A 12,351-nucleotide genomic window follows, 5' to 3' on the forward strand; every position below is an offset into this window, starting at 1 on the left:
AACTCACTTTTAGCAAGATGAATAAAATGGAATGGTTTGAATTAAAGACTATTTAGGTACTCTTCAATTCAGTCTATAACTAAATATAACAAATAACCTGCACCAACACTTGGAGATTATTCTTCAGAAATGCACTCACTTTTGTTGACCTGAGTGCATATAAGAAGTGCACTTATTTTGTAATTATGTTATTTACATTCATTATTTTCATTTTGGTCAAACTCCAAATTTCAACACTTTACATTTTAAATGTAAAATATATTTAACAAAATGTTAAATATTAAATGATGTTTTGATCAATTACTCAGTGCTTTTTTTTAACCGAATATATTTTTACTCTTACTTGAGTTCTGCACTACTTAATATTCTAGTCACATAAAACGGACTAAACCTAGAAGTGTCTTGAGAAAATGTGTAAAACTTATACATATTTAAGATGATATTGCGTGTTTTATGAGTTTGACAGGGAAAACACTTTGTTTAAGCATTGGTTGGAAAGCTAACACTAAGAAATATTAAGGTAATTACTTCGGTCACTATCAGCCAACCGGAAACGACAACCATGTCAGTTGGTGGGAACCAACTGCCAAGCGGATGATGTTTCTTCATTTTCCTGACCGTTACCTGTCTTCAGCCGGCTCATCACTGTGATATCCCTCCGCCCCGCGCAGCCGGGAGCCCCGCCTCGTGATGCTTACACCAAGCCGGGGAGGAGGAGCCAGGTAGCAGACACTGACACGTAACAGTCCTGCGTAGAATTTAAGGAAGAAGCTGCATCTTTTCTAAAAAAAAACTCACTTTGATACAGCTGAGTCTCTTCAGACTTGATGAACTACCGAGCTGTCCCGTCCCAGAAGCCCCGTTAGAACGGCCTCTGGAAGCGACCGAAGCGGGACTAGCAGGCAGGAGCGGAGGGAGAGCCGACGTTTAAAATGAGATTTTCAGTGTTTATTTCTGTCCTGCGGTCGCTCGGCCCGGTGGTAATCGGCATTTCATTGGGCTTCACGTTGAGTTTGTTGAGCGTGAGCTGGACGGAAGAAGCGTGTCCCCTGGAGGGGAAGGAGGGCGAGGATGTGGCTTCGGGTCAGGATGGACTCCTCAAAGGAGCCCGAAAGCCCAGCTCCATTTCCACTGGCAACGATGTGGAGTTCGAAGAGGATTTCGAGCCAAGAATAGTCCCATACAAACAAGTCCAGCCGAGTGCTCCAAAGAAAGTTTTCAGGTCAGTTCAGGGTCACAGTTCATTCTGGATTTTCATACACGCTTCAAGTAATTTTACAGTGGGCTGTAATTTACTTAATACGAGGACTAGTTGATAAATCATGTCAGACCCCACATGGTGCAGATGTACAGGTGTCCAAGTCTGGCCTGTAATTATAGGAGAATTAAGGTAACAACAGGCTAGTAATAACCAGGGGCGACCCTAGAAAGTTTTAGAAGAGGTGGCCATATGGATGCCAGTGCCAAAACAGATGATTTTTAACTTTGTTTCCATAAAAAGTGGGATTAAAATGGCCATTATTAACTTGGTCTCACCACACAGTAAATATTCATAATAAGGTTTTATTGTTAACCACTTTAAACAGCAGTGTCAGTGAAGTCATTTTTTCATATTTTAGAAAGACAAAATAGGAGGAGATGTTTCTGAGCCTGTAAGCTAAAAAAATTCACAACAAAATGGATTCTGATCATCCCTTATTTTTTGTGCAAAGTTGTTTTGAGGGTGTGTTGAAGAACATTTTTAACTACTGAAACAAAACAACTTTAGTTCTTGTGGTTTTGAGTTTAGGGTAAAAACAGGAGAGCTACAATGTTATAAAAGTTATAAAAGCATTAAAATTTTAGAGGTTGTGATCCAACAAAGTTAAAAAAAAGCTACTTCAAAAACAGTGATGCTGCCAGGAGTTGCTCAACAAATGATATCTGAGGACTGTTCTGCAGTTTTCACAGTTGGAATAAATATCAGGTTATTTATTTTGTTACATAGTGGTGATTGTTACTGTAGAATCTGATATTTTAAAGTAGAAGAAGCACAAAATATTCTGACCCAAGAGAAGAATAATCAACGTGCATTTTTTTTCTGACAAAACAACAGAGTTAAGTTACAAAAGTTAAACAAATTAACAGCAGAATAATAAATCAACATGTGTTTAGTTGCTTTTTAAAAAAATCTGCTGGTCTTCACGTATGTCAAACACAGTTTTGTCGGCGCTTCAGCAATATATTTTCAACTTTTAAGCTGACAAATGTGTTGTTTCTGTTCGAATCCTTCTGCAAAGCAAACCCTCTAGTTGAATTCTCAAGATAAAGAGTGCAACCTTTTTTTATTTTGGTATCAATTATCTTATCAGCTAGTGTCAAATGTGTTTGAAAACGGTTCCTAAATTATACTGGCCACTTCCACACCACCAGGTTCCTTCTGCTCGCCTCCACCACTAGTAGTAACTATTACAAGACAGTTTATGTTATCTGTCCTAAATCTAATTAAAATATGAAGCAAACCGTCAGACATTTGTAGATGCTTATTAATACTAGCCAGGCTTGAGGACTGAAGCTGAGGCTGACAAGGTGCCACTGTATGCCCACACACTGAAGGATGTCTAACTTACATTTTCTGCATAAGCAGGCAAACATTTCCATGAACCTGTGGATAGAGACCTTGTTTGAACGTTAACCCTCACTCCCAAAAGTGGCTGAATTTTATTTCAGTCCCTTGAAATAGTTTTTAGGTTTAGGAGAAGGTTTTGCTAAAATTAAAGATGTAATTGTGTAAATTCCTTTAATTTATAGGCTGATTCTTTACAGAATAATAGGTAGTGGCATCTAATGATGCCCCTTCATGCCTGAACATTGCTATCTTGAAAAGTCTTTTATGTTCAGCTACTTAGATTAGTTTAGTTTTTTTAAAACTGTGAATTATGGAAATAAACGGCTATAAAAGGCTCATATTGCACATATTATTCCAACTGTAATATGATAAACTGTGGCCCCTGATCAAACCAGAATAACTCTAATGTTTCCTACTGCTGATCAATATTGTTTATTGGAGTCATAAAACCAAGTTTTTCTTTCAGAAGACCAAGAGTTGAACATTGAAAATTACTAAAAATTGAAATGAAACAAGCCCTGGTGATTACAACTTTATGGACGGCTCTCAAGTTATACCAGAAAAAGTCCAGAAATACTCATGATTTAGTTGCTTTACCTAACAACTTTAAAAAGATGGAAACCGAACCTAAAGTAATTTTATTTTATAGTTGTGTTTGTCATACATCTGATGAAAGCCATTATGGATAATGGCTTGTTCATGCAAGCAGTAGAAGTAGACCAGTTTTCCATTTAAGTTGTGAACTCTTCTAAATGCTACTATTTGCAGATAATGTTGCTCTATTATTAGATGAATCATCAAATGGGCATGACTCTAAACTGGGTCCTCAAAGATGCCATGTGGGTTAAAAAAGGAAATAAAGTTTGGCTGCGCTGCTGGTTATGATGAATCGCTTTGCGAGTTCTTACAAGTTTAAATTTCTAAAGAAGCAGTAATTTCCTTTGCTAGTGTTTCCATGTGTGTCACAACGATTGACATGTCTAGGGCTTCAGCCGAAGCTTGTGAAAACACTCATCCCGCTGATCTGGTTTTAATAAACTGAATGTAAGAGTTCATGCAGCCAGCTGTCCTGTTGCCTTCTGTTGTATTTTAGGTACTTTAGGAATCGGCTGGTATGAGGATGCCACAGTTTCAAGGTGTAAATGAGAAATTTTAAAATAAAAATGCAGAGCATTATCTGATTTTTAAATCCAAAAAACAACAATTAATCCTATTGTTGCTAAAATAGTGCAACATATTTATGATCACACTTTTTGATAATGTTAGGTACAATGTTTATTTGGCATAATTTTAGAAAAGTTTGCAAATAAAACCACGTTTTCTTTACTCCTCTCTCTTTTTTAAAAATTATTTTAATGTCCTTACTTTCTGTTTTAGTTTTGGATGATTTTCTTTCCTTTTATTTTTCTGTTTATTGTTTTTATGTACAAGAAGTGAAATGTTTTGGGTTTTATATTGTAATTATTTATGAAGTTTAGTTTATTTTGATCTATAGGTCAGGTGTAAATATAAGTGTTGTGCTTCTGCTAAGGTTCGACAATAAATCAGTAACAACATATGTTGCAATATATTCAATTATACATTGAATGTTCTATCAGACATAGATATGTCTGATGTATCCTATCAGACATATCTATATCGATATGTCTGATAGAATATTCAATATATAAAATATTCTCTGAACTCTGATTCAGAACTGCACAGAATTCTGGGGGATGTAGGCAAAAGAAAGACTTTAACCGCTAAACCTTTCACAGCCGGAAGATTGGTGGAATGAACTAACTCACGCCCTCTTTGGTTACCTAGCAACTCACTCATTCTTTGGTTACCTAGCAACTCACTCATTCTTTGGTTACCTAGCAACAACTTGAGTAACTTGCGCAGCAGCAGTTAAAGGTTTTTCCCACTGTTTCTCGTAGCTTTTTAAAAATAAACCACACCGACGTGGAGTGAGAACTGTGGATCAAAGTGGAAAGGTATCACCATTTTGTCAGTATTTCATATATTTAAAACAAAATACTGATCAATAATTATCTACATGAAACATTTATATTGTGGTGTATTTTTTTAGCCATATCGTCCAGCGCTACCTTCTGGCTGAACATTTTCAGTCAAGTTGTTTAAAATGTTGGAGCGTTTTGAAGTATTGTGATGACTCCCTAAATAAATAACAAAAATCAGTCAAACTATCAAACCGCTGTATTGATCCAGTCGTTCTCCGCCTTGTTTCTCAGGGCTAAGTACATAAGCACGGAGCTTGGCATGCGGGAGCGCCTGATCGTTGGAGTCCTGACCTCCAAAAACACCATCAACACCCTCGGTGTGGCGGTGAACCGCACCATCAGCCACCACCTGGACATCGTGGTCTTCTTCACCGGCTCCCGCAACCGCAAAGTCCCCCACGGCATGTTTGTGGTCTCCCACGGAGATGAGAGGCTGATCTGGAACATGTTTCAGACCATCAGGTATGTCTTAGACCACTACGTCAACGAGTACGACTGGTTCTACTTCGTTCAAGACGACGCCTACACCGAAGCCGACCGGATCAGAGAGCTGGTGGAGCACCTGAGCGTGGATCGAGAGCTGTACATGGGCAGTCCTGAAGAGTTCATCGGAGGGGAGATGGAAGGGAAGTACTGCTACGGGGGGTTTGGGTACCTCCTGTCACGCAGCTTGCTCCTGCGGCTTCAACCCTTTCTGGAAAACTGCAGGAACGACATCCTGAGCTCCAGGCCAGATGAGTGGCTCGGAAGATGCATCATCGATTACACCAGCACCAACTGTGTCAGTGAATATGAGGCAAGTTGACTTAAACTCACTCTTCTTTTCTTTTCTCAAAGGGGGGACCACCAGAGGGCGCTGTGGGGGCCTTAGAAAGTCGGAGAGAAAATGAGAAAAACATGCAAAAATAAAAGAAAGTTAAATCCCATAAGTTTCTTCAACATAATATTGGTTTTCTGTTTTTGATAACTTAAAAAAAATGTAAAAAGTTAAAATGATTGATTTTTAAATGTAAATTCTGAAATGAAATTTAAATTAATCAAGATGCTTTTCTCCTCAAGCCAGCATAACAAGCAAGAAATTGAACTTAATTGTAGAAACAGGGACATTTTTACAAGCATATAAACTTCTTATTCAAGTATCTTGATTGACAAGAAGTCATTGAAAATTATCCTGAAAAAAGAAGAAAGAAAGGCAGTGAAAAACGTGAAAGCCATGTAACATGTATTATAATAGAAAATATGCATAAAGCATATTAAACTAAACTAAAATTTCTAAAAAGAGAAAGACCAAATGAAGCCTCCAGCAGCCCCTCTGTGGGAATAAATTAAAATTTGATGTGATTAATATAAAATATAAGAAAGAGGGAATTGTGTTGACAAATTTAATTATCAGGTAACAGATGCAAAATTTTCTGCTACATCTAAAATCAGAAGGTATGAGGTTAGCATTTATGCTAAATGAATATAATAATTATGGAATAGTAAAAAACCGTCAAAATGTTTGTTTCTTTATATATACCCTGGTTTGAAAACAGGGTCCTGGTCAGAGGTTAATGCTTTTTGGGGAAAAATTTGCGAACTCCTTGCTTTCAACACGAACATGAAGGTATAAAAGATGTTTTTTTTTACATGAGAGCAGATGAAAGGAAGCAGTCTGTAGTTTAAACGAATGTTAAGCTGTAAAAACAAAGAAGAGTCATCTGGGACAGCTGGCTGCAGCGGGGGGTTCTGCTCCTCACAAGGAAAACATAACCGTCCCTGCAGAAATCATTACTTTGCACTAGCACTGACAGACAGCTCTATAGATCTGTAATTACGGCGCTAGCAAAGAGATGGTATTCATATTACAGAGGAGAGGGCTCGTGCCCTTTAACTCCCCGCTGCACCTGGGGCATTACGGGGCAGGTAAACAGGCACAGGGGACACAGCTGAGAGGTTAGCTTAGGTTCAATGGTGTGAAAATCCCCTGTGGGTCAACATGCTCTGCTCCTATAATGTCATTAGCATTTAAGGTCAAACAGGCTTTGTCCCAGGGCTTGCAGGGATGTTTTTTGTTTGTCTTTCAGCACAGTTTGCTTCAGTTATTCTAGTTTTAATGTTTTATTTACAAACAAATACAGTGCACTGCAAATAATTAGTTAAATATTTTTTAGTTTTTGCTTTTTTTGTCACACTAGTTTCAAAGATAACCTGAGTAAATACAAAGTTCAGTTTGTAATTGATTCAGTTTATTTGGGAAAAAGACTATTGAAACCAACCAGAAAGTAATTGCATCCCTTGGTAAATCTTGAATTAAGTGACTAAACACATTTATTTTGTTCAGTGTACATTTTTCATCCACATCGTTTCAGTAGAACCTGTGTGAACGCATGAAGTAGGCTAGTTTCTCCATTAAGGTGCCAAAACTCTGGGACTCCTCAAGCATTCATGAAAAACGGCTTCATAACGGTCTAATCACAAATTCTGCTCTGAGTCAGAAAATCCTGAAGAGTAGCATCCTTCAGGGCTCCAACGATTAATCGACTTAAATGTGATTAATCGATTACGGAAATAATAATCAACTAATTTAGTAATCGATTAATCGTTAACTGGACGATACAAAGTCAAACAATGTGTTATTTTTGCTGAAAAACATAACACAGTCAGAGCCAAAACTCTACAAAAACATTTTGCATCTAAGTTAAAACCCTTCTTTATCTGTAAACTTCTTGTATCTAAAACTACTCAGTTTTAGCTTCACCTGATTCAAATTCTGCAAAAAAAAAAAAAGTTAAAATAAAACATTTCCTATTAAACTCCTTTTGGTATCCATCTATTAATCCAAAGATAGTCCACAGATTAGTAGATAATGTTTTGTTTTTTACATCTTTTGCCATAAGTGACCAGGTGTACACTTAAAAAAAGGAATTTTCTTTTTTTTTTTTTACATGAAAAAGTAATTTAAATATTTGCATCTTTTAAATGTATTTTCAAAAAATGCTTAAGTAGTTAAATAACAAATCTGCAGAATGTGCCACTTTTTTTCTATTCGATTAATCATCAGAATAATTGATTACTATAATCATAGTTGGTTGCAGCCCTAATGTCCTTTAGTTCATGACCTTGAAGACCAGAAAGGCAGTAATCTAAACGTAAACCAGCAGATCTACCTCTGAATGGCTCAAAGATTAAAAATATATAGTGTTGGAGTGGTCTAGTCAAAGTCTGTACCTAAATCAGATGAATATGTTGTGAAAACCCTTCAGTATGGAGGAATTTTAAAAAATCTGCAGAGAAGACTAATTGGAAGATATTCCAAATGCTTGAAGGTATTTGTGGTTTTGTTTGATGATCTTAAATATGTAGGAATAAAAAAGCAGCTTATAAGGAGGCAAATAATTTACCAGAGCATGTTGTAACTTAAGTGAATTTGTTTTTTTTTGACTCACCCAACTGATATGTAAATGCTTTTTATTCCCATTTTTCCTGCTTGGCTGCTGGCCAAGCTGCAAGTCATCTTGTTGCACAATTGAGAGGGAGTAACTGGGCTATCAGAAGAGCCCCGAGCCAGCAGCACTCAACTTAGCCCTTTAGATAATGGAGACAAGCAGGCAGGGGGAAGTTAACAGGCCTGGAATAGTTGAGAAAACAGCTTGAACACAGAGCCAGACATCATTTTTTTTCCTGTACAAAGGGAACGCTGATGCCAATTAGGCACGGACAATGCTTCACTAAGTGTTGGGCTACAGGCTGTAAGCTGTTGGCAAACACTGGTAATAGAGCGGCCTCGCTGCTTAGCTAAGCGCTTCCTCCGTTCTTTCTTCTCTTAATGGCTTCATCAGATTCTTTTCAGGGGGTTTTTCAGCTGATTATGTCCTCAGCCACGTCTTTTGTTTTATTTCGAAGTTCCTGTGAATTTGTCAAAGAGCAAACATGGTTGCTAGCCCCGCAGTGAAAGTCAGTTTTTCTTTTTAGCATCACTGTGAAGCTTCAGCTCACTGAGCAAACTTTCCCGTGGAGATGAGCCTGATATGCTGTCTAGTTGGCACGAAATGTTTGAAAGGAAGTAACGCTCCATAACAACCAGGCCTGGAACGGCTTTCGGCGTATTTCTGTCATGCCATCACATCTCATGAAGAGTGCTCTTTGTTTGTCTTCTTTGCAGGGACTCGAGTACCACCATTACGAGCTCGGAAAAAACTCGGACCCAAATAAAGAGCAGAATGAGAAGTTCAAGAGAGCCCTGACTGTTCATCCCGTGTCTGACCCCGAACAAATGTACCGGCTGCACCGATACTTCTCCGAGATTGAGTTGCAGAAGACTTACAATGAGATTGCTAAGCTGCAGGTAAGCAGATTGCCAAGAGTCACAAATCACCTGCGAGTCAGTCGGAAATTCAATCTCGTCTTATCATTATTCCCCCCGCAAAACGCAAAAACAGAAGATCTGACTAGAATATCAGCAAAAAGATCCTTTATTTCAGTTCAGACATGAATCTGATTCACTGCATACAGATTGATGCATTTCAAGTGTTTATTTTTTATGACTAGGGCTGAAACGATTAATCGTGATTAGACTGTGCCATTTTTTATTCAACTAGTCATCAGAATAATTGATAAATTAATCGATTAACAGAAGTAGTTGCTAGTTGCAGCCCCGATTATGACTTTTCACTAATGTCAGCCCAAAATGCAGTTTCTCAAAAAAATTACAATTCTACATAAGAGAAGCAAAAAATAGTATTAATACAGAAATGTGAACCTGATGAAAAGGTCTGAGGTCTTTTTTATTTTTTGATATGTTACCTTGTTTAAGCGACGCTCCATTTAATAGTTTTGTGCTCATTTCAAACACTGTGATGCCATGTTCATTTTTAGATTTCCAAATGAAACCCAATCTTTACTTTCATCTGAAAGGAGAACTAAAAAGTGTTTTGCTTAAAAAAAACCCAAAACATCATGTTTCGTTTGTTTATTATGTTTGATAATCCTTTATTTGCAACTCAACTTATGAGAAACTTAATATTTTTAAATGTAACTCTGAAACTTACAAAATCCTTCATTGAGCAGATTTTTCTTTTGCTTTTTCTTTCCAATCAACTTTCCATGAATTTACTTCCTTACTACAGACTGTAAGAAGGTGAAGCAGTGACATTTTGCACAGTTTTGGCTTTGTTGTTTTTTTCAGAAATTGCACATTAATTAGTTAGCAATTAATCAATTTCTAAATTCGATGGCAATTATTTCAATAATCGATTAATCGTTTCAGCCATAATTAAAATAGACATATTTTTCAATGGTATTATCTTGTGTGTCCGCAGGCGGAGATAAAAAATGTCAGCGTTCTCGCTTTTGAAGGCAACCGAAGCGCCCAGTGGCCAGTCGGGGTCAATCCGCCTTTTGAGGCTAAATCTCGGTTTGAAGTTCTGAAATGGGAGTACTTCACAGAGGAGGAGATTTACTCGTGCATCGACGGCGCTCCTAAGTGTGAGTTGCGGGGTATCGATAAACTGGATGTGGCTGAGGTCATAGACACAGCCATAGAGGAGCTGAACAAAAAGTACATGCCCACTTTACATCTGAAGAAGCAGCAGCTGATTAACGGATACAGACGCTTCGACCCCACCAGGGGCATGGAGTACACCTTAGACCTTCAGCTGGAGGTCGTCAATCAGAAGGGTCACAGCCGCTCCATCACCAAGAGAGTCCACCTGGTGCGACCCCTGAGCCTCATAGAGATCATTCCCATGCCCTACGTCACCGAAGCGACCAGGGTCCACATCATTATACCTCTGACTGCAGAAGACCGCAGCTACATCAACCATTTCCTGGAAGTCTTTGCCTCCAACGCCTTTGAGACGAGCGAAAACGCCATCCTCACATTTCTGTTCATTTACGACCCAGAGGAAGCTCAACACGTGAACCACAACGACATATTTATCGACGCGAAGAATCAGATAAATGTTTACGAACGAAAATACCCCACGGTGAAAATCCCCTGGATCAGCGTCAAGACGGAGATACCGTCCCAGATTAAGTTCATGGACATCATCTCCAAAAAGCACCCGGTGGACACTTTGTTCTTCCTGGCGCACGTCAACACGAACATCAACGCCGAGTTTCTCAACCGCTGCCGCATGAACTCCATAAACAACTGGCAGGTCTTCTTCCCCATCCACTTCCAGGAGTACAACCCCGATGTTTCCTATCACAACCAGCCGCCCCCAGCCACAGTCGACCTGGTGAAGGACGCCGGACATTTTGACCGCAGGTCATTCGACGAGGCGTGCTTTTACAACTCCGACTACATGGCGACGCGATCCCGCATGGTGGCGGACGTCCAGGAGAACGAGGACATCCTTGAAAGCCTGGACATTTATGACATTTTTGTGAAGTATTCCGGTCTGCACGTATTCAGAGCTGTTGAGCCAGCGCTGCACCAGCAGTACCGCTACCAGTCCTGCAACCCCAAACTCAGCGAAGACATCTACCACCGGTGTATTCAGAGCAACATGGAGGGCCTCGGGTCCCGATCGCAACTCGCCATGCTGCTTTTCGAGCAAGAACAAGGAAACAGTACTTGAAGCATTTCACCTGCTTTATTTTCGTAAAACGGACTGAAGATGTTGGAGTCAGTTGAAAAAAGCAACAAGTCTTCCACCAGCTTTAAGTCCAACCCAACGGTTCTCCCTAAAGGCTGTTTGTCAGCTTTGTCTTTTTTAGCTAGTTTTGATAAACGGATGCAACAGAGGTTTATAATGAAACCAAACGTGTTAGCTATGCTGACAAATATAAAAATTGCAATAAGCAGTTTTGACCACTAGGGGAGGCATAGAAACCAGAGACTCGTGGCTTTGCGGTAGCTTTGAGGAGTTTGTGTCGTCTCCTCAGCATTCAGGTGGAAATCGCTACCAAAGACTGAGAATACTCAGGGGTAGGCATGGGCCGGCTGCTGTACGTCCAGTTTAAATTTCTTCCATTGAAATCTAACAAAACTAGTTGCTGCACACTGCCAGTCGGGTGGCTGAAAGAAGACCACTTCTTTTCTCTTGAGCCTATAAGAACAAATTTAGATTTGGAAAGTAAAGTATCTCCACCAAACACACTTACTCATAAATACAGTTGGCAACCATCTTTAGTCGGCAAACATTGGACATACATTGACTTTTTAGGACTGAATTGAAAAATGTATTAAAATTAGAAATTTTTTTAGGCTATTCAACTAAATTTGGCCCAAACAGATTCTTAAATTAAGTCTTTGCTGCCCATCTTTAGGTATCAGTAGATATGTTTGTGTTGACATATTTTCACTCTATTTATCCATATTTTAACATTGTTTACACCCAATCCAATGTCGTTTATTCGATGGAAATGTGTTTGGGACAGAGTGAAATATTCAACCTGACTACTGGAGCAGAAAGGCATAAGTGGCAAGGTTACTTGAAAATTACCCCAATATTTATTCATTAAATTTTTATGTTAAATTCAATATTGCAGTTCACAACAAACTATAATATTTTATCTCAGTAGGAATTAAAGAAATGCAATAATGTTACATATTTTTTTTCCTTTAAATATTTTTCAGATGCTGTGAGAAGACCGGCCCATGCCTAGTTAGGAGTAATTATGTTAATTGGTCACAATTAGAAGGAGGTAGTTTCCTTTTGGGAACATTAGCTTAGATTAGCTGAGAAAGCTAACAAACATGTCTTTTAAAAGTATTAGCACCCCTTGAACTTTTTTTTTGCATTTTTCTCACAT

The 12,351-nt window shown here is 38.6% G+C and overlaps 1 protein-coding gene across 1 annotated transcript; it reads left to right on the forward strand.

The window, feature by feature from the left end:
• Nucleotides 1–620: 620 nt before the first annotated feature.
• LOC106950302 (chondroitin sulfate synthase 2-like) lies at nt 621–12,133 on the forward strand. Its single transcript, XM_015037063.1, has 4 exons — nt 621–1,222; nt 4,843–5,407; nt 8,756–8,938; nt 9,912–12,133. Exons 1-4 carry the CDS (start codon nt 933–935, stop codon nt 11,172–11,174), a joined length of 2,301 nt encoding a protein of 766 aa, XP_014892549.1. The 5' UTR covers nt 621–932; the 3' UTR covers nt 11,175–12,133.
• Nucleotides 12,134–12,351: the final 218 nt, after the last annotated feature.

This window comes from Poecilia latipinna, unplaced genomic scaffold, assembly GCF_001443285.1.
Source record: "Poecilia latipinna isolate Pla-1442-1.1 unplaced genomic scaffold, P_latipinna-1.0 Scaffold390, whole genome shotgun sequence".
Lineage (NCBI taxonomy): Eukaryota > Metazoa > Chordata > Actinopteri > Cyprinodontiformes > Poeciliidae > Poecilia > Poecilia latipinna.